Consider the following 22,525-nt stretch of genomic DNA (forward strand, 5'->3'; position numbering starts at 1 on the left):
GAGCCTGTGGGCTGGATGTGGAGGGCTGGGACTTGATATCAGACAGTTGCTACTGGCAAGTCACCCACCCTGGAGCTGAGAGAGGCTCTGGCAGGATGCCCCACTTCTCTCTGTCCATGGAGCTCCAGGTGAGGTGCCCTAAGAGCAGCCCCTGGGGAAGCCCCAGTGCGACTTAACTCTCCCTCATCACCCTTTCTGCCTCCTCTCTTCTCTTCTAGTGACTCTACCAACTTGCTACATGACCTTGAGCAGACCCCTTCCATTTGCAGACCTAGGTTTCTCTATACGAAAAAGGAAAGTGGGGATGGGCTAGGGGACCCTCTGGGGCCTTCCAGGCCTGATGCGGTGAGTCAGCATTTCCAGGATGTGATGGGCCTACTGAAAGCTCTCTGATGATGCTTGTGAACTGCCTTCCATCCCCAGGCAGGTTTCCTCCAGAGAGCCCTAACCAGATTCTTTCCTGCTACTATAAACAGTGCACTTATGCCCAAACACTGACCTCAGTTAAAAGACAGGGGGGACAATGTTTATTGACTTGGCACCTATGAACTGGTGGCTACAGGCCCCCAGGGTTCTTTGCATCTGCAAAGTGGAGGTTCTGTGGTGGGAGCAGCGTAAATCAGAGATGCTGGTTCCAGCTGCAGGGAGGGGCCACTGTCCCTGCTTTGGCCCCTCCAGTCCCCTTGTCCAGCCAAGCACCATCTGAGTCTAGGCCCCCTCGGAGCAGGCCAGGGCCACGACCCAGGTTCTTCTGCAGCCCCAGGGAGTCTAAGGTAAGAGCTGTAGGCCTCTCCTGCCTGCCCTCTTCTTGGGGATCTCAGATGGGTGGGGGGAAGGAAGATGCCCAATTTACAGAGAGCCCCTGAACCTCCTGGACCAAGGTCCAGGAAGGCTGGGTTAGGGGTGTTGTAACAGGAGTCCCACCAAAGAGGAAAGTTAGGAGTTATTCCCTTCCCACTATTTTCTGTTTTAGCTGAGCAGGAAATGGGAGCTTTCATTGAACTGGGCCCACAAAGAGGATGACATCCACTAAGTTGATGGAGTAGAGCCAGGCTCTTCCAGGCAGGACCACACCGTCTGAGTAGGCTCTCTCCCAGGTAAGGGGAGGGAAGGGCAGAGTGAACTGCAATTGTCACAAGAGGAGGACTTCCTGGAGGAGGAGGGACAGGCTCCAGTAGGCTCCCAGAAGAGTTGGTCTGCAGAGTGGGCTGGGTCAGGTCACGATGGTCGGCACAGGACACTGGCATCCTCACTGTGGTCACAGTTGTGGGCATCCCAGCGGATGTGAGAGCAGAGCAGCAGGGCACTCTCGTCCCCACGGCACTTGACATTGTCCAGGAGGATAGGCCCACTGCCTGGGCCAAAGTGGGCCTCACCAGGGGCTGCCAGGGCCTGACCACAGCCCAGCTGGCGACACAGGACACCAGCTGCCCGCAGGTCCCAAGCATCATCGCAAACAGTACCCCACCGCTGCCCTAGGAAGAGCTCTACACGGCCCTCGCATCGGTGGGCTCCGTTGGCCAGACGTAGGTGACCTGTGGGGAGACAAGGCCTGGGGCTGGAAGGGGCTGGCCCAGGACAGGCACTCACTCTCAAGCTAGGCCAGGGAAGGGTAGACAGAGGAGGCAAAGGGCGGTGGTTTGGGACACAGCACTGCCCTGGGAGCCACTGGATAAGGGCAGACAAATGAGATTAAAATAGGATGGGCATCAGTCTAGACTCAGTCTCAAGATCAGAAGAACATGGACAAGCCTTTGTGGGGTACTCTGTGCATGCTGGGAGCTTCACATCTGCTCTCTCCTTAGTCCTCTGTTCACAATCCCAATACCTCAGCCCCAGGGCTGCTCTCTGTAAACGGTGACTGTGTGCCCTTAAGGTCATCATCATCTTCCCTACCCCCTGGACTCCCCAGGCTAAAGCCTGAATTCTCCCATTGCTCTCCTCAGGTCAGGAGCCCCATCCCGTCATTTTGGTCCCAACTCTAGAAATCTCTAGATCGCTCTACCTTAAAACCCACCTCTCTCTTTCTGGACATCATACCTCTATTAATGAGGCCTGAGACCAGCACAAAAGGACAAAGGTTCCAGGATCTGGTGCATATCTGCTGTGTAACCCCAGGCTGTGCCCTCCCGTCAATCCTGGTCCTTCCTATCCTGATGCCTCCACCACACTCTTACAGGCTGTGGGTACCTACCGTCCCTGGGCCGAGGAGTGGGAACCCGCGTGGTCTCAGAACCATCCTTCTGGACTAGCTCATCTGGGCCTGCTCAGCAAGGACAAAGAAAGAGGTGGCTGTCATATTGGGGAACTCACACCTTGTGCCAGGTCACCTCTTATCCTCCAAGGAAAGCCTGATCTAGGGTCAGAGAGGACTTCACAGGTACCCACTCCTTGGAACAGAAATGAGGGTTGTGCTTGTTTCATCCTGGGGCCCAAAGCAGAACACTTTGTAGCCTAGCCCTTCCTGGTCAAGGCTACCAGGGCAGCAAACAAGGGTGAAGATACCAATTCCCATACCAATCAATGAAGAGACGCATTTTAAAATGTGTCACACCCTGCAAACACTCCTTTTCCACTGACTCCTCCCAAAGGTCCCACGCTTGCTGCCCGAAAGCTGATAAACTCTCTCTGCTAACTAGAGCTTCCCAGGTCCTTGATGTAGTAAAGCAAAAGCGCCCCGGCCACGCCCTTTACAGACTCCTACACTTAAACCCTGGCCTTCGGACTCTCACCTCGGGCCCCGCCCCTCACTGCCGCAGAGCGCGCGCCCTCCGCAGGCCCCGCCACACTCCCTTACTGCAGAGGGCACTCCCTTACTGCAGAGGGCGCTCCCTTCCCGGCCCCGCCCATGCCGCGCAGCCGCAGAGTGCGTCGGTGATCGAGCTCCGCCTCTCTCTGCGGAGTGTGCGTTCTCTTCGGCCGCCCTCACGCAGCAGAGCCGCAGAGTCCTCACGCGCGACCCCGCCCGCGCCGCGCTGCGTGCCTACGCACGGCCCCGCCCATTCCTCAGAGCCGGCCTGGTCCCGCCCGCGCCGCAGTTAGCGTCTGCGCGCTGCCCCGCCCGTCTCTCAGCTGTCCCTCTGCCCCGCTCCGGCCGCAGATCGCTTCTATTCAAGAGCCTGCCACGGCCTCACCTGAGCAGAGTGCGCCCGCATCCTCGTGGTGGCCACAGTTGTGCTGGCCCCATCCCAGGTGGAAGCAGTCGCTCAGGCGGGCCTCCGTGCCGGCGCAGCCTACGTTGTCCAGCAGCACCGGGCCGCGGCCGTAGCCAAAGTGGCCGAGGCCTGTGGCGCCCAGCGCCGGTCCGCAGCCTGCCTCGCGGCAGGCCACGCGCGCGTCCGCGAAGTCCCAGTCATCGTCGCACACGGTGCCCCAGCCCCCGGCGTACAGCACCTCCACGCGGCCGCGGCACGGGCCCGGGCCGCCGACCAGCCGCAGCCGCCCGCCTGCGGGGCGCACAGGCCCGCGGCCAGAGGGGCTGGGCTGGGGCTGCTGGCTCCGGGGCAGAGCCCCGGCCCCACCCTCTCCCACCCCTCAACGGAACCCGGGCACTGCCACTTACTTTTCTTCCCTGCGGCCCAGGCGGCTGTGGTGAACAGTGCTGGCTTCCTGGAAGGCAGGGCACCAACTCCTGTAGCTGCGGAGACAGGGCATCTAAAGCATTTAAAGAGGACAGGGAAGCCTTCTGGCCTGCAGCAGGGCACAGGGCGCCTACTGAGATGCCCCCACTGAATGTACCACACCTGCACCCCACACTCAGCCTCAGTCCTAGAGTCACCATGTTGTCTGATGTGGTGGGGGTCATCAGGAAACTTGAATGGAATGAACCGAATCCTGTTTCCAGGCATTAGGCTAATTTCAATCCAAATGATAGTTCCAGCCCTAATTCCAAATGTACTTATAACCTTCACTCAACTTTCTCCCAAGGCTTCTCAATTTCCAATCTCAGCACCAACCTGAATTTTATTTCAGTTTTGAAGAAATCTCTTACTGCCTCCTCCCACCCTGCTGAACTTTTCATTCAGAGCTCTGGATTTCATTCTTGCTCCATATGCTCATCTGTTCTCTCACCCACCTCTTTACCATCTGGCCAAAAACCCTGGCTTGCTATCCCAGGCCTCTTCCCCATGGATCCAGAACAGTCTTCCCAATTCCCAGCCCTGCCCACCTTGCCCCAACCCTTCCAGCCTGGAGGGCTGGGCTCCTTACCTTCTGGCTCTGTATGCCATGCCCAGTCCTCTCTTGTGGCTGAGGGTGTCAGTGCTGTGAGAGTCGGGTGGCCCAGGACTAGTGTAGGAGAGAAGGAAGCAGGGTCAGAGGCCAAGGTTTTGGTTCCTGGTCAACCTAGGGCTGCATAGAGGATGGAAGGGTCTCCTTCTTGGAGAAGACAACAGATTTTACTTCCAGAGCTGGGGGCTTAGCCCCAGCTCGGGTCCAAGGAGGTCTGCTCCACTTTACCAGTTCTCATAATTTATTTGTGCTGCCTAGGGGTACAATGGACAGTTTATACGGGGCTTTCACTGATGTGCTTTCATTTCTCTCTAATGTCCTCAGAAGCACAATGTGTGTCCAAGATGGGAAGACAAAGAAGGTCTTCTCACCAGGGAGGGCCATGCTGTGTGTGTCCTGAGGGGCTTGCAGAACAAAACTCATTATTCACATCTTACAGGTAATGTAAGACTAGAAAGGGCAATGAGCATGCCCAAGGCCACGCAGCAAGGTTAGCTGAGGCTTTAGCAGTGACCATTGGTAAGGCTCTGCCTCACTGGGCGTCAGCTTTCCCTTCTGTGAATTGAGGAGGATGATCCCTGGTTTGATGTGAGGCATAGGCAAGCACTTTATATCTGGTAGAGTGGAGTCCATTTGTGAAGTGCCATTATTGGCCCTATTATCCTCTTTGCTCAGAAAACCTCTCAAAGCGGGAGAGGGCCCAGGTGAGAGGAAATACTATTAAAAGATTAGCAGGATTACAGAGGGCTGTGTATTGCTGGGGACATACCTGGGTTACAATGAGCGAATTCTAGAGTATCTCTGGAGCGATTCTAGAGTACTATCACTTTACTCTGAAGTGTTCCATGAAGAGTATTTAGAAAGTGCTAGAAAATTCTGGAGGCATTTTTGCAGTACTGTTAGATAATTCCGGAGTTTTAGTGGGGTAATACTGCAGTATCACATAGCTTTGAATTCTGTCACAGAGACTACTAGGATTTTCTGAGGCACTTTTTTCTAGAGCAATACCGAGAAACTTAAACTAATTTGGGTACCTTTTTCGAGAGCTCGGGAAGGCAGTCAACAACCCGGTCCCCGCTGGGTCCTGGCCCCGCCCTCGGCCCCACCCCCGAAGCCCGCACCTGCGCAGAGCGCGCCGGCGTCCTCGTGGTGGCCGCAGTTGTGAACACCCCAGCCCAGGCTCAGGCAGGCTGCCAGACGGAGCTCGCCTCCCTCACAGTGCACGTTGTCCAGCAAGATGTGCCCCGTGCCGTAGCCGAAGAAAGCGTTGGTGGTGGCGGCCAGGGCCGCCCCGCAGCCCAGCTGGCGGCAGACCACCGTGGCGTCCGGGAGCCCCCAGTCATCATCGCACACAGTGCCCCACAGGCCACCGTGCAGGATCTCCACTCGGCCCTGACACGGACCCGCACCCCCGACCAGGCGCACGCTGCCCTCACCTAGTGACGAGAGTGGGGAGTTGGGGGGGGGGGGGGAGCAGGGAGCAAGTCCCACAGGGCTTTGCTACCCAGCGCTTCCAAAAATGCACCCAACCCAACCCTTTTCCACAATGCCCCAGGTCCCCTGCATACCCACAGTGCTTGGTCCCCCAGGACCTAAAACCCAGGAGGAGCTGCTCACCCACTTACCCTAAAAGCACTGCCTCCTCACACTTTAGATTGGGGGTGCTTTGTGAGATCTGAGGACAGATCCCTATAACTGTCACTTCCTGCCTAAAAGCAACCCTCCCTGGCCTTATCCATGCTCTCCTAACCATCTGTGATGTGCTGCTTTTCTCGTTTACTAATACAGTGAAAGCCTTCTCACCTTTCCGGGTGCAGCACCAACAACTCTTCCTCCAGGAAACCCTCCCTGAGTTCTGTTGAACGGGACCCTCTTCCTCATCTCGACTTCCTTGCCTTTTTATCTGTCCATCTTTAAGGGAACTTTTCATTTTCTTGTTCCACATCATTATCAATATTCTATGTATATCTTACTCTCCCATTAGATTAAGCTCCAGCCCCCACCTCTCTTATTTTCTCCAACCTTATGCTATATTTATCATCCCACTGGAATGAATCCTCTTTCCCTATCCAGAAGTGAGCAGCCTGAGGGGGTGCAGGGGGCAGGGTGGGATGAAGGAATGACCAAACTCACCCGTCAGTAATCCCTCTCTTCCCGCTGCCTAGGGTAGGGTGTAGGAGATTCCTCCCTGGATCCCTCTCCTAAGGTGCAAGTGGTCCCCCACATTGGCCTTACTTACCTTTTCCATTCTGGAGAGTTGTAGGGGGTGCCCTGCTGGTTGAGACTTTCTTTGTTGGGGGCTGTGTGGGCAAGAATTCTGGGAAAGAAGCAGGGTGGAAGGGAGGAGGATATGGTTTTTTCTGATCTCCATCCTCACATGCAAAGTATATGAGGGGCAGAGTATAGACCCCTAAGGTACCTGCCTTCAGGGCCTCTGGCCACACAAAGGGTCAAAGCTGGGAACTCTTGGGTATGAGAGAAGGGGCCACCCTTCCTGAAAGCAGTAGCTTTAGAGGAGTTTGCTTTAGAGGATCCCTTTTAGTTCTTAAAGCAGCATCACATCACTTGAGAACTTGTTAGAGGTGCAAATTCTCAGGTTCTCCTCCTCTCCCACCCCTGACCTCCGCCGACCTGTAGAATCAGAAACTCTGGGAAGGGGCCACATTCTGTTTTACTGAGCTCTTCAGCAGATTTTCTTGAAAACCAGAACTACTGCTCTCTCTCACAGAGATCTGTTGCAGCGCTATATTGAGTGGGCCTTATGCTAGTGTTGACACCCAATCGTCTGGTTTTAAAAATGGGAAGGGGGCCCTGCTAGGACAGTCAAGACCCTCAATGGAACTAGTAATGCTGGTTTTCAGCAGAGGTCATGCAATTAGTGAGAGCACAGCAGGGGCCCAGTCTCCTGACAGCACCAGGCACTGCAGCCACTGGCTTGGTCTTCTTCATTGAAACAGTCTCACTGCTGGGCAGTCCCTTCATGTAACTAGCCTGCAGTCCTGCAGCCTGCCAGTCTGTCTGCCCTTCCAGATCACAGCCTGTTCTGCTCACCATCACACAGGACTGCCACGTCCTCATAGTGAAAGCAGTTGTGGACACCCCAGCCTCGGCTGCCACACTCGCTCAGTGCAGCCTCCTGCCCGCGGCACTCCACGTTGTCCAGCAGGATGGGGCCTCGGCCCTGGCCAAAGGCAAGGGGCCGCGGCACAGGCAATGCCAGGCCACAGCCCAGCTGACGACACACCACGTTGGCATCCACCACGTCCCAGTCATCGTCACAGACGCTGCCCCAGGAGCCGCCATGCAGGACCTCCAGGCGCCCCCGGCAGCGACTCGGGCCCCCCACCAGCCTCAGCTCTGTGGAGAGGATTGAGCTGGTACAAGGGGGATCACTGGGCCCAAGCTGTGGGATACCCACCTTGGGATCAGTCCCTCCTGGGCCTTATTTCTCCCTTTCTGTAAAATGGGGAGATTGGAGCAATCCCTTTGGGGGGCACCTACAGTCATAGAGGGCTGGTTAGTCATTATTCCATGAGGTCTTCTGTCTGAGCATCTGCGTACCAGGGGATGGAGGCAGGGGGTAGGAACAGAGGGGCAGGGGCACCTACCTGGAAAGGGCAGTGAGGTGGGCTGTAGGGCACTGGCTGGAACAGAGTGAGGAAGAGCATTGGCCCCTCAGCCCCCTCCCTTGGCTGCTGACCCTGGGACAAGCCTCCCCTCCTCCCCCATGGTCCTCCCCCTCATACCCCCTCCTCCTGACTAGCCTGCTTTTTCAAAGCCCCTGACTGCCTCAGTTGGCCTCCTTGCTTCATCCCTCACCCATTGGTCCGTGGGCCACCCCAGAGAGCTGTGCCTGAGACACAGATCAACCTATCTCACTCCACTGCTAAATTCGTCAGACTCCCCTTTTCCTGCAGGAGTCCCAGACCCTAAGCTTTGTCTACAAAGCCTACCAGGATCCTCTAGCCAGCCTCACCTTACTTCTTAATCTCCCATCAATCTGTCACCAAGTCTTTAACTCGGCAGTCTCCTCTACTAAGCCTGCCCATTACAGCCCTGCAGATCTAGCCCCCACCTATGGGAAGCCTTCCTGGAGCCCTCAGCTGGAAGTGCACTCTTTTTCCCTCTGAATCCTTGGGAACCACATACCCACCCCTTTCCAGGCCTTCTGCCCGGTGATGTGGCCATGCCCGTCTCATCTCAGTTTCCCCCATAGCCTGTTATTCCCCAGATGCTCAGGAGACCTGCCTTAGGTGCGTAAATTAACTTTGAGATTCATTACGATTTCCCTCCAAAGACTGACCGATATTAAGGCCTGCTACAGCTCTCATGTATGTACATCCCAGGCACCGCACTCATTGCTTTGTGTGGCCTAGCTCCCTTCATCATTAGGACAACTTGTGAGGTAGGTTGGATTTTGTGGAAGGAGAAAACTTCAGTTTTAGTGAGGGAAGGCCACACAGCAAATAAAGGGTGGAGCTGGGACTCCAACATATATAGCCACACTTTTCCTCACCACACAGTTCTGGCCTCAGAGGGAAACTGGCTTAGCATGAGAGATTGAAAACCCCTTAATAGCCCCTCATCTGTACACAGGGTATTAGTTCTGACATATTCACATACACTACCTCACAGAGCCCTTACAACCTCTGAGGCATGTACTTGTGAACCCATTTTACAGATAAAGAAACTGAGGTCCTGTTTCTTCTTTCCTATGTTAGGATAGTCCCTCAGTTGTTTGATTCCATCTGTTCCACCAGCTGGCTTTCTACCAGTTACTGGTGAGTCCACACCTTTTCCCTCCTTCTCTATTTCCAATTTCCTAACTGCCCATACTCTGTGTGTGTTTAGCCTTCACCTCTAGCACTGAGCCTTCCATTCTCCCAACTCAGACCCTTAGCCTTCATCAACCCTGGGCAAATATCAGAGCTGGAATAATGTTGGAAACCACCTCATTTACAAACCACCCCCTGCCATGATTTTACAGCTGGGAAAACAGAGCCAGAAAGGGGGAGGTTCAGGGAGGTGGGGAGAGCACTCACCCAGCGGCAAGAGGAGGAAGAAGGACAGGGCTGGGGGGAGAGGGGGAGGGGCAGTGCTCCTGTCTCTGGGCCTCCACCCCTGGCTCTTCTCATCAGGCTGGGGACCAATTTGCATCTCTGCTTCCTTGTGCATCCAGCCAGTGGATGGCCTTTCCAATGGTCCCATCAAGGGGTGGTGGAGAAGTCACAGCTGGAACATCTGGAATTAAAGTTTCCAAGTCACTTCTTCTAGCTGGAAGGGCCCAGGGAGACCTTCAGTCTGGAGGAAGTGACATTTCCACTTGGGTTCAGTATTCTGAGTGGAGGCAGAAGCTGGAGGATGAGAAGGACAGAAGCACAGAAGGAAACTGCTCATTAGGAGTTAGGTCTGGCTGGAGCAATGTGTATATGAAAGCATGTGATGGGAGATGAGGTTGGAGGGTTGTCTGATCCCAAACGGAGATAGGTCTGCACAGCTGTGCTGAAGGCTCAGAGATTTTCCTCTGGGGCAGCACTTCCCAAAGCAGGGTACTGTTGTCACTGGTGGTAACCCACATGATTTTAGGGGGAGATGGATGGACAATTACTGTTTTATTTTCGTTTACTTCTTTCTTTTACAGAAAAAAATTTCTATTTATGGCAAAGGATTCTGGCTTTCTATTTATTTGGAACAATGTAAAGTTTCTCTTTAAAGTTAAATTAAATCAGAAAAAAATGAGTCATTGAAAAAAAAAATCAAGGAAATATGGTTCCCAGGAGTCCCAATATTGTAGGGCTGGGACCATAAATGCCATTTAGGATGCTCTGCCCTTTTGGGGTGGGAAGCCCTTGAAGATGATTTTTTTCAATTTCGGATTGAGGTATACAAATCCAAAAGTGCGTAAACTGTAAGTGTAGCGCTCAGTAAACAAATTTACACCGTGTAACCAGCATTCCAGTGTGTGGACAATGATTAGATGGTTGGGGGGAGATGGGGACTGGTTTAGAAGATGGGTCTGTTTAGGATATACCAAGAGTGAGGTGCCTGGGGACATGGGTGCCCCTCTCAGCAGGAATGCTCCCCCTCCCCCCTGATCTTTCCCTGGCTTTGCCTCCATCCTGGCATACAAACAGTCTGGTTGGGAAGAGGATGAAAACCTATCTGGATGTGGACACAAGGTTTTCAATACTCCATTCATGGGGCCCAGTACAGCCCCCAGTGGAATAATCAGCTTTTGTCCTCATGGGGACAGCTGGGAGATGGGAGTTGAGAACTGTGAGGAGGGGGAGCCATGGTCCAGTCTTTGCTGAGGGGTCCATAATGACCTGGGCCTGCCCCTTTCTCCCAGGTCTTAGGGCCACCCACCTCTCAGGCTGCTGCTGGGACACTGGCCCCCCAGGTAGGGAAGCCTCTACTATGTGAGTATGAGGACACACAGCTTCTAGGGAACTTGGCTGGAAATCCTGAAGCTAACCCCCCATCCTCTGCCACTCTGGCCCAGGAGTGAGGGAAAAGGATCCCTGATCCTGACCCCCACTGACCTCAAGTCCCAGCTAGCCCCAGAACTCTCAGTGGGTCTCATGGGGCCTGCCTTACCTCCCTCCAGCTCAGAGCTTGGCCCCCAGGTCTGCTCCTGCCTACCACCGTGGGAAGCTTGGTCAAAATGAGGCTTAACCGTTCCCTGCCCTCATGGATTGTGGCCCCCTAAAGCTCCCATACTCCCTTCCCACCCTGTAGTAGTGCACCTTGTGCCCTGAACTGTCTCCTTACAGTGCAGGGCAGGCAGCATATATAGTGGTTACGAGCATCAGCTCCACCATCAGCTCCACCATTGACTAGCCTTGTGAGTTCACCTAGCTGAGCCTCATTGTCCTCATCCGTAAAACGGGGCTAGTAATACCATTACCTCTTGCAGCTGTTGCTAGGATACATGAACTCAAGTTTATAAAAGGTTCAGCCCATGCCTGGCCCACCAGAAGTGTGGTAGCTCTTACTATGATCACTGTTTCCCCATCGAGAGAGTGGACCCTGGAGAGCAGGGACCAGATCTTCTCCATCAGTAGCACCTGGCACAGGGTGGGTACTAAGGAAATGTAGAATGACTGAATGGAGGTTAGGGCCGCAGAATGCTCAAACTGAAGCAGTCAGAAGGGGCCCGTGAGATCACCGAGGACAACTCCACATCTGACCTGTGGAAAACTCGCGTAACACACACTCACTCACACATGCCAGCAAAAGTGAAGAATTCATACCTGGGGTAATGTTCTAGGCTCCTTCTGTCCCTTCTTCTGTCATCAATCCAAGTTCAAATCACTTTTTCTGCCCCCAGAAGTTTAGGAGGGGGAAGGATCCCCCAGATGCAAAGCAACACAGACCTTTCTTCTTCTCTTTCCAAAGCTGGGAGATGAGCAGAGGCAAAGTCCCCGTCCATGGAGCTGGCTGGTGGCCCCAGCCTGTCCCCACCCGACCTTAGGGGCAGAGGGAAGCAAAGGGAGAGTGGAGGTGGCCTGCAAGGTCTGTAGCAACCCTTGAGAAGGGGCACCAGACAGAGGAGGCACTGGGGTTGGGGGGCAGGCTTAGACTCTCAAGGCCACGCACCTCCTCCTCCTCCTTCCCTCCACCCCAGGGCTCAGGTTTCAGAAAAGCCTGGGTAGGTCTCCACCCCTTTGCAGGGCAGCCAAAAGCATCCTTGATCTCCTGCGACAGCCCTGATCCAACCCTTAGTTCTTTTGCCCGGAAGCCTCCTAACTATATTCTGACTCATGTCCCACTCGGGGGTTTGGAAACATGGTCGTGGGAGCCAGAGTGCGGGCAGTGGGCTTCCCACGTTGGCAGGGCCTCTGATTTTGCTACTGATTTTCACCTTACTGTGGTTCCTCTTGAGTGTTGGTACCTGTGGGACTTTGGGGCTTCTGCAGTTATAGGTGACAAGAAGTGGCAGGTGGCTTACTCTGTAGTTTATAGCTTCAGTCAAGTGCTGTGCTGGAATTTGTACCTTCTGGCCGGAACCACCAACCCTCAGAGCTGGAGGGGACCCTTGGAGCCCCTCTAGGGTGGTTTCCAAGCCTGGATGTGCATCCATATCACCCCTGGGGAACTTTAAAAATATACAGATTCCTGCCCCATTACTTCTGCCCCAGATATTACGATCCAGCAGCTGAGGGATGGAGTCCTCCCTAAGAGTGTATGTTTGAAAATCTACTGAGAATCAAACAAGTTTGGGGGCCAGGAGTCTAATCCAAGCTGCAGCTGGGAAAACTAAGGCCAAGAGAGGAAAATGGAGACACAGCCTATGTGCCCTTAAAGGACTTAGTTTCCTGAGTCTGGAGACTGATCTTGCTTCCCACTTTTCAAAGAAAATTCTCAGTGGGGTGGGTATAGTTCAGTTGTAGAGCACATGCTTAGCATGCACAAGGTCTTGGGTTCAATCCCCAGTGCCTCCAATAAAAATAAATGAACTCTTTTTTTTTTAAAAGAGAAAATTCTCTGGTGGGAGGTCTGCCATCACCTCGCTCCCGAACCTACACACCCTCACGTGTCTGCACCCATCCCTCCTTTCCTCCTGCTTCCTTCCTCCTTCCTGGGGCCTGAGGAACTGCTCCCCCGCAGTCCAGACCCCATCTCCTTCTGCCTTCTCAGGGACCTCCCTCTCTCCATCTGTGCATCTTCTCTCTTCCGCATTCAGCTGCTCTTTCCCAAACGGATGCTTCGTGTGGGGCTTCTAAGCAACCTCTGGTCTCTGTCATTTAAAGCAAACAACAGAAAATCCTTTCAACCTATGTCATTTGGGTCCGCAGGCTAGAAATGGCCGGGCCCTAGTATCCCTACCGTGCTTCATCACCGGCTGAGGTTGCCCGGGAAGAGTGTGCTTTTGGCTCAAAGGCTGCAGTAGATCTGGAAGGTGCTACAAATGGAGGCTGTCGCTGACTGCATTCCTCATAGCTTATCAGCAAGTTCTCCGAGGGAGACCTGGGCAGAGCATCTGTGTGGCTGCCACTGGCCCCCACGCCTCTGTCCAGCTACTGCCTCACCCTCTCCTCCCCATCACAGCCAAACTTCCCCAAAGAGCTGTCTGCTCACCCACCTTCATCTCCTCTCAGCTAGCTCCAATCAGCCTTTGGTCCTTACCATGCCACAGAAGCAACCCTTCCTCAGGTCAACAGTGACTTCCATGTCAGGAGATTCAAGGGACAATTTTCATTCCTTCTTTTAGTTAGAATATGACCACTGAAACTGCAACAGAGAAAACCTGTATTCATCAGTTTTTGTTATGATAGCATGTATAACAAACAACCCCCAAATTGCAATGGCTTGCAACAAACATTTACTTTTCTCACATGATTCTGCACATTGACTGTGATGGCCTCTATTTCAGGCTGTGGGTTGGGTTCAGGTCTGCTCTGTGTGGCCTTCATTCCAGGACTCAGGCTAAAGGAGGAGTAGTTACCTGGGACACGCTCCTCATAGAGAAGAAGGCAGAACACCCAAAGACCAAGCAAGCGCATTTACAGCCTCTGCTGGGTCATGACATATCCCATCTGCTCATGTTTCATTGTCTACAGCAAGTCATATGGCCCAGCCTGTTATCTGTCAGTGAGGCAGGGAAAGTATGTCTCTCCCATAAATAGAGAGGAGAGAGTGCATATATGCTGAACAGTAGTATAACCTACCAGAAAACAAGAGGCTTAAACAATATCCAAATTTATTTTTCTCTTTCACCTTTAAGTGCTGGCAGGAGATCCAGAGCTTATGACTGTGAAGGACCCAGATTCCTTCTCTCTTTTGCTCTTCCACCCAGGGCTTCCTTCTCATGGTCCAAGATGGCTGCTCCATCCTCTTCTGTCATGCTTTTATTTCAGCCAGTGTATCAGTCAGCTTGGGCTACCATAACAAAATACCATGGACTGTGTGGCTCAAACAATAGAATTTTATTTTCTCACAGTTCTGGAGGCTGGAAAGTCCAAGATCAAGGCTGGCAAGGTTTGGTTCCTGGTGAGAACCCTCTTCTTGGCTTGCAGACAACTGCCTTCTCACTGTGTACTCACATGGGTCTGGGAGTGCTTTTTGGTATCTCTTCTTATAAGGACACAAATCCTAGCAGATCAGTCTCACTCCTATGACCTCATTTAATTTTTTTTTTTTAACAATTTCACATTTTGTAGGGGGAGGTAATTAGCTTTATTTACTTATTTTTAATGGAGGCACTGGGGATAGAATCCAGGACCTTGTGCATGCTAGGCACACACTCTTGACCTCATTTAATCTTAATTAACTCCTAAGGTCTTATTTCCATATATAGTCATATTGGGGGTCAGGGTTCCAACATAAATTTTGGAGGAATGCATTTGGTCCATAATAGCCAATAAAAAGAGAAAGGAAGGACACACAGGACACACAGAAGTCATGATCCTTCCCTTTAGAGGCACGAACACGTCCCTTCTGCTCTCTCATGGCCGGAACATCTTCTCATGGCCATAGCACAGCTAAGAATCTGATTACTGCATAATAAGGGAGAGAAAATGCCAGAGAACAATGTCAGTTTCTGCCATAGTCCTTGTGTCACTTGATATCTCAGAAGTGTTCGATACTCTATTATTTACAGTGCTCTTGGCTGCAAGTAACAGAAAATGCAAATCAAAATCTCTCAAACAGAGGAGTTTTTATCTCACTTAATAAGAAGTCCAGAGGTAAAGCCATTTCAGGATTGGTTAATTCAGTGGAGTGACATCATCAAGGACCCAGGTCTGCTCTGCCACCATCAGCAAGTTGGCTCCTCCTTTTGGCTAGTTTCCCTCATGACTCAAGATGGCAGACTCAATTCTGAGTATGTGATGCATATGACAATGTTCAGAGCCAAAAAAGAGGAAACATCCCCATCTTGTGTCCTATTTTAAAAGCTAAGAAGACTTTTCCCAGAAAACCCCCAAGAGAAATCCCCTCTAGTCTCACTGGCCAGATCTAGTAACTTGTCCATTACAAAGTATGATTGACAAGTGAAGGGGAGCCCTAGGCTCAGCCCTAGTATTTTCCTCCATCCATATTCTCTCTCTAGGAGACTTTGAACAAGCTCTGGGTATATAATTTGTTGGTTTTGAGTATAGTCACAGTGTTGTGCAACCATCACCATCATCTAATTCCAGAACATATTCATTACCCCAAAGAAACCTGTACCCATTAGCAGTCAGTCCCTATTCCCCCTCCCTCCTGCCGTTGGCAACCGCTAATCTACTTTCTGTCCCTATGGATTTGCCCATTCTGCACATTTCCTATAAATGGGAATGCAGCCTTTTGTGTCCTGCTCCTTTCACTTAGAATAGTTTTCAAAGTTCACCCATGTTGTAGCATGTATCTGTGCTTTATTCCTTTTTATGGCTCAGTAATATTCCCCACCCCCAGTACCTCCATTTAAAAAATAAACAAATAAACCTAATTACCTCGCCCACCAAAAAAAAATTTTAAAAAACAAAAAAACTAAGCATACACTTACCATACAACCCAGCAATTATATCCCTGGACATTTATTCCAGAGAAATGAAAACATGTCTGCACAAAAACCTATACAAGAATGTTCATAGCATGACTGTATCTCAATAAACAGAATTCATTATGGTAAAAAAAAGAATGTTCATAGCAGCTTTATTTGTAATAGCCTGTAACTGGAAATAATCAAAGCATCCTATGTTAGGTAAATGGTTAAACAAATCATAGTAAAGCCACTCCATGGAAACTTTTCAACAATAAAAAGGGAACAAACTATTGATATCTGCAACAACTTGAATGGATTTCAATGGCATTATGCTGTGTGAAAAGAAGGTAATCACAAAAGGCCACACACTACATGATTCCATTTATATAATGTCCTTGAAATTACAAAATTATAGAGATGGAAGACAGATTAGTGATGCCCAGAGTTTAAGGGTTGTGGAGGGGAGCGGGGCAGGTGTGAAGGAATAGCACGAGAGAGATCTTTGTGATGATAAAATCATTCCGTATCTTGATTGCATGGTAATTACAGAAATCTACACATATGATAAAATGCTAGAACTCTACACACACATCGTACAAATGTCACATTCATGGTTTTGATATTGTACTACAGTTACGTAAGATGTAATCACTGGAAGAACTCAGTGACAGGTATGCGGGACCTCCCTTTACATTTCTTAGCAACTTCCTTTGACTCTACAATTGGTATTTCCAGAAAACCCATTTTTTAAAAAGTCTCAGCTGACTTGCAGGAACAAAACAGCCTAATACTGTAAAGTCAAAGCAAAAAAATGTATGCACTTCTCAAAATCATCACCTTGAGGTGTGAAAATGGATTGACAAGTGGTTTTCTTGAGAAACTGCAGGTGCCCAGGGGTTGATTCACTGATTTACCTTCTCAAAGATCCTTTGGAAGCAGCGGGGCATGGCTTGATAGTAGGAAAGTCTGGTGTGCAGTGTGTGAGTGGCTTCCCACTGGGCCCCCACATTCTGGAATGTCTTTCCCAAGTGGAGCACCTCTTCCACTCCTCAGCCCCCTGGGAGGGTGATAATACTCAAAAACTTTGATGACTCCTTTTAGTCAGTTACGAAAAGACTTCCTCATGCACTTCTAACGGCTCTGCCTTTTCTATTCGCTGGAAATCGGTTGCACTAAGTCTAAGTGTCCACGTCACCATTCTTCCCTGGTGTGTTAATCCAGGCAAGGTGGCGGAAGCTGGACTCCACTGCAGCCTGTGGTCGGGAAATGTCTTCTCATTGCGAAATGTGGTGCACTGTGACCAAGTGCAGGTTTCCACAGGACACGCAAAAGTGAAATCAGAGGATAGAAGAGAAGTGCCCAATATTTTTCCCTAGAGTCACTGAAACTTCATTCTTTGATCTTTCTATAGACAACGGCAGGGAGCATGTTTGGTGATCAGTACTGAAGGAGAGTTTTGTACAATCAGGCCATTCTGTTTATCCAGCACTTTCTTTCAGAAGCAGCCTAAGGCCTAAGGGCTGCCAAGGCAGAAACATCCCAAGGGAAATGCGCTCTATGTTGGGCAACAAATGGCCCAGAGGAACCTCCTGGCAGCGGCTGTCATATTCTGAGAATCAGGCAGAACCTACAGGCCAGAAACTGCATTCTTTTTTTTTAACGCAATGTTTATATTTTATTCTTAAGTGGCAAATATATTTAACAGACCATTTACCATCTTAACTGGTTTTGAAGTGTGCAGCTCAGTAGTGTTGAGTATATTCACATTACTGTGACAGATCTCCAGAACTTCATCGCTTTTAACTAACTAGTCCCCATTAACTAACTCCCCGTTCCCCTTCCCCTATCCCCTGACACCCACCGTTTTACTTTTTTAGGGCCTGTAAATGTGACTACTCTAGGTACCTCATATGAGTAGAATCACACAGTATTTCTTTTTGTGAATGCCTTATTTCACTCAGCATAATGTTCTCAAGGTTCACCCATGTTGTAGCATGCGACAGAATTTCCCTTCTTCTTAAAGCTGAATTATTCCATTGCATGAACGGACCACATTTTATTCATCTGCTGAAGTCATCCTCAATTCTTTTTCTTGCATCCCAGTATCAGCATCCATCCATCAGCAAATCTTTTCAGCCTTCCCTCCAAAATATATCCAGAGCCCCACTTCTTATATCCTCATGCCACTCTAATAGAGCACTACTACCTTGCTCAACTGGGGTGATTTCGCCCCTAGTGCGCCTGGGACAACTTCCAGGAACATTTTTGGTTGTCACAACCGGGTAGATGCTGCTAACCATCCTAAAAGGCACAGGACAGGCCTCCACAACAAAGAAATATTTGGCCTAAAATGTCAGTGGTGCTGGGGTTGGGTTGCAGGAGTAGCCTGGTTGGTCTCCCCGTTCCCATGCTTGCCCCTCTAGATGTATTCTCTGCATAGTGACTAGGGATCCTTTTGAAAGGTAAATCACATCCTGTTATTCTCTTGCTAGAATGCCTTCCCATTAGAATGAGCTGGAAAAGCCCTTAAGGCCCTTCAGGAATAGGTTCCTGGCTGCTTCTCTGAGCTCACCTCCAACCCCTCCCTCCCTCATTCATTCTGCTTCCATCACTCCAGCCTCCTGGTCATTCCTGGAACAAACCAAGCCTGCTCCTGCCTCAGGACCTTTGCACTTGCTCTTGGCCTGGAGATGTCTTTTCCCAGATGTTTGCACAACTCACTCTCCCGCCTCATTCAAGCCTCTGCTCAAATGTACCCACCCACTCCCACCCCCCCGCCCCGAGAACGTGCTGTCCTGACCGCCCTCTCCAAGTTCGCCATCCTCATCACTCTTCACAGTCTTGACTGGTCCAGTTTGAAAAGTCTGCTGTTCCTGTAACTCTAGTTCCACCCCCCTCACTGTGGAAGGTGAGCAAGGGGTCTAAACACAGTCAGTCAAATGCACACAGCCTCTTGGAAAGTGTTCAAATAGTCTTTTGCTTCTGGTTCAAGCAACATATTCTGTGCAGACTGACTCTGAGAAAGGCACACAGTGTGGAGACTTTGACTCGATGTCAGTGTGCACAAAGCGGCCATTCCCAGAGCTGGAAAAGAATGTGCCTCAATGGTGACCTAGAACATGGATTATAGTCCCCTTTACTGGGTTAGCGTGGACATCAGGGATAAGGAGTCTAAAGGCCAGGTGTCGGGGAGGCAGGCATGTCCGCAGAAGGTTGCTGGGAACCTGGGAGAAATGAGTTCAAGGGCAGCATCTGTAAAAAGTATAAACACGCATGCCTTTTGACCCACAAATCCACTTCTAAGAATTGAGCCTACAGAAATGTCAAGGCAGACACGGAAATAGAGATGTACAAGAAAGTTCCAGTTTGTAACCACTAAACAATTGCCACCATCTACATGTTTAGCACGAAGATGTTAGTTGGATAAATTGTGCTACATCTGTATTCTATTCATCCATCAAAAAGAATGAAGTGGTTTTCAGCATCAACAATACCCTCTACGTCTTATGAGAAAAAGCAGGTTGCATAACATAGAATATGATCCCCATTTTAAAAGTATTTTGAAAATAATCTCTTTCTTTTGGAATAATCTGAGATTTACAGAAAAATTGCCAAAATAGTACATGGAGTTCCTATAAATTCTTCACCTAGTTTTCCCCTAATGTTAACAAGAATCTTATACAACCACGATACATTTGTCAAAACTGAGAAATTAACATTGGTACATTAATATTCACCAAACTCCAGACTGTATTTGGATACTACCAGTTTTCCCACTAACGCCTTTTTTTCTGTTCCAGGATCCAATCCAGGATACCGCATTGCATTTAGTAAGTGTATTTTTAAGTGATTATATTTGCATAGAAAAATTGTCTGGAAGGATCTACAAACTGTTAACAATAGCTGGGGGTGGGAGGGAGTGCATTTCATTTTCTCTTTGGATAGTTTATCTTTTAAGGTAATTTTTAACACTCTGTGATTTAAAGCCAAAACATTGTACAAAATATCCATTTTTTCCTTAGCTGTAATCAAAGTCACCCACTCAGTCAAGTGGGCTGTAAATTTTGTGTACCATTTATTTGGGGGGGGGTAATTAGATTTATTTATTTATGTATTTATTTATTTTAATGGGGGTACTGGGGATTGAACACAGGACCTTGTGTATGCTAAGCATGTGCTCTACCACTGAGCTAGACCCTCTCCCTGTCAGTCCTCTTCTTGGGTTTTTTTGGTTTGTTTTTGTGTACCATTTGACATTTAATAATGAAATAGTGAAAAGTTGCCTGCATATCCAGAGCTGCTTGTCTTTTATTACCCCTTAATCTCTTTTCACCTCTCCCACTGCACAAAAAAAAAATGTGCCAAATCTCAGCCCATCAGAATCCCTCCAGCTAAAGTCTGGCTACAGAATTAATGAAATAGCAATGGTGTCAGTAGTGCGTGTGTGTGTATGTCTGACAAAGTCCAGCTGCCCCACAGTTTTGGCTGTTCTTATTCTTAATCACACACCAGCTATTTAGTCTTCCCAGGGTAACAGAGACTCCTACTTTTAAAGCACCTACTGACTATCTACTGTGAATAGTTGGCGGAGACAGGCATATAAACCCTAACGCTTGTTTATATTGGAGTTATTTATCTGGGGATATCTACCCTTCCACCACCCGCCCACACAATTGGGTGGTATTAACATTTAAGTGTCAGAGAGACAGTAAGGTGTAGAGACAAAAAAGCAGGAACTGGAGTCCTATAGGTCTGGGATTGAATCCTGGCTGTGTGACCTTGGGGACCATTTCTCTGAGTGTTTTGCTCATCTATACAGTGGGACCAGTGACACTTCCCCAGATGGGTATAAGGGTGAGGGTTCTCAGCCTAGTCCCAGGGTATTGGGAGTAAATGAGGAATAGTAATTATTATTATTACTGCTATTTTTATCATTATTTATGAAACTGTCTCCCAAAGTCACCTTTCTTTTATGATTTGTACATTTTTTAGGGGGAGGGAGTAGGAATCATATTTAGCAAATACCCTTCAGCTCACTCGGTTCTGAGAGGTTGTAATTCCTTCTAAGAGTTTTAAAAGTTTGGTTCTTTCACATTCATCTCTTTAATCTCTCTAGAATTCATTTTTATGTAGGAAGCAGAAATCCAGTTTTTTTCCCACATGGGTGATCATTGTCACAGCTCCTCTGAGTGTCCATCTGCTCCCTGTGTCGTGTGTTGTGTTTCCACCTACGCAGGTGGCTGTTTCTGGGCTCTTTCGTCTATTCCACTGCATTTTTTTTTTCTGGTTCTACCAGCACCCTGCTTTAGTTACTGCGGCTCTGTAATATGTCTTAGGATCCATTAGGGTGTGTCTCTCACATTGTTCTTTTTCTTCAAAAGTCTTGGTTTCCTTGGCCCTTAGCCTTCCATGTAAATTTTAGAATCATTTTGTAAGTTACACACACACGCACACACAACCTGTTGGGATTTTGATGGAACTTATATATTAATTTGGGGAGAATTGACATCTTTGAGATTGTATTTCCCATCTATGAATATGAAATCTCTATTTAGGTATTTTTTGAAGACTTTCAATAGTTTTATAGATTATTCCCCAAATATCTGATATACCTTTGTTGTATACCCAGGGACCTCATATTTTGTTTCAGCCATTGCTTTGGAAACTGGTTAACAGCCTTCTTCTGAAAATGGATCCCTTTGTCTTGTCTTTCACTTGAATCTGACCTAGAAAGGGTTTATTTTTAACTTTTTATTTTGAAATCCTGTTTATCTTTTACCCAGATATAGCAAATGTGGGGGAAGGGTGTAGCTCAAGTGGTAGAGCACATGATTAGCACCCAAGAGGTCCTGGGTTCAATCCCCAGTACCTCCTCCAAGCAGGAATCAATGAAGAAACCTAATTACCTCCCCCTCATAAAACAAACAATACCAGATACAGCAAATGTGAACATTTTGTTGCACATGCTCTCTCCTCTCTGTATGTAATATATGTAATATGCATAGAGATCACGGCAAAATGATGACCATGATAGTTTGTTAACATCTCCATCACATCATCAGCTAATTTTTAACATGCCCTAGTACTTCTTGCCTGAATTTGTTACAACTATGATGATTGCAAATGGCTATTTTCTGAATCTACTTTTCCTTCTATGATTATTAGTTGGCATCGTACTATAAGGAAGTTTCCCTTTTATGGGAAAAGTTTTCCCATTTGTGTGTATTTATGTATGTATTTATCATCAGCATGGACACATACGAATTCTTATTTTATTCAATGTTTAGTACCTATTGTCCTTGTTCGTTCTGATGCACAGCTGTCTCCAACTGTCCAGTGCCTCCCCCTACCCGATTAATTTGGCTCCTCTGTTCACATCCTCCTCATTTTGTGCGCATTTTTTGGCATAAGATATTCCAGATTCACCTTGTACCTTCCTGGCCCTAGCCCTGGAGTCAGCCATTTCTCCAAGGAGACCTGGTTCCTGCTTTTAGAGAGGAATGGTTTTTAGAAACCAGTTATCTGGGCTCTGAAGAATTTTAAGGGAAACGCTCTAGGCGGATGGCCCTGCTTTGGCGCATTCTGGCCACCAGGGGGCAGCACATCTCAGAAAAATGCAAAAGACCCAGAATCTGGGCTGGGTTGGGCTGGGCTGGGCTGGGGCTGCACGGGCCATGCTTCCTAGTGGTGTCGCTAGTCCTCTTCCTGGAAAAGGGGAACACAGTCCACCCACCACATGCTCACTACCACCCTGTGTGCATACAGAGACCCTCATCCAGCCTCCCCCATCAGTACATGCCTCACCAACCCTCTCACCAATTTCTTTAT

At 49.3% G+C, this 22,525-nt stretch overlaps 1 protein-coding gene across 3 annotated transcripts; it reads right to left on the reverse strand.

Moving 5' to 3' along the window:
- Positions 1 to 504: 504 nt before the first annotated feature.
- SSC4D (scavenger receptor cysteine rich family member with 4 domains) lies at positions 505 to 11,774 on the reverse strand. Of its 3 annotated transcripts, XM_032459597.1 has the most exons (11): positions 11,484 to 11,772; positions 9,273 to 9,471; positions 7,839 to 7,874; positions 7,282 to 7,587; positions 6,470 to 6,547; positions 5,352 to 5,666; positions 4,210 to 4,287; positions 3,563 to 3,637; positions 3,135 to 3,446; positions 2,195 to 2,263; positions 505 to 1,535 (listed from the first exon to the last, which is right to left on the reverse strand). In XM_032459597.1, exons 2-11 carry the CDS (start codon positions 9,436 to 9,438, stop codon positions 1,219 to 1,221), a joined length of 1,752 nt encoding a protein of 583 aa, XP_032315488.1. In that variant the 5' UTR covers positions 9,439 to 9,471; positions 11,484 to 11,772; the 3' UTR covers positions 505 to 1,218. The 3 variants fall into 3 exon arrangements, with proteins under 3 accessions (XP_032315488.1, XP_032315490.1, XP_032315489.1); XM_032459599.1 differs by lacking the exon at positions 3,135 to 3,446 and having other exon boundaries at positions 11,484 to 11,774; XM_032459598.1 differs by lacking the exon at positions 7,282 to 7,587 and having other exon boundaries at positions 11,484 to 11,767.
- Between the last annotated feature and the right edge of the window lie 10,751 nt (positions 11,775 to 22,525).

The sequence above is a fragment of the Camelus ferus genome, chromosome 18 (genome assembly GCF_009834535.1).
Source record: "Camelus ferus isolate YT-003-E chromosome 18, BCGSAC_Cfer_1.0, whole genome shotgun sequence".
Taxonomy (NCBI): domain Eukaryota; kingdom Metazoa; phylum Chordata; class Mammalia; order Artiodactyla; family Camelidae; genus Camelus; species Camelus ferus.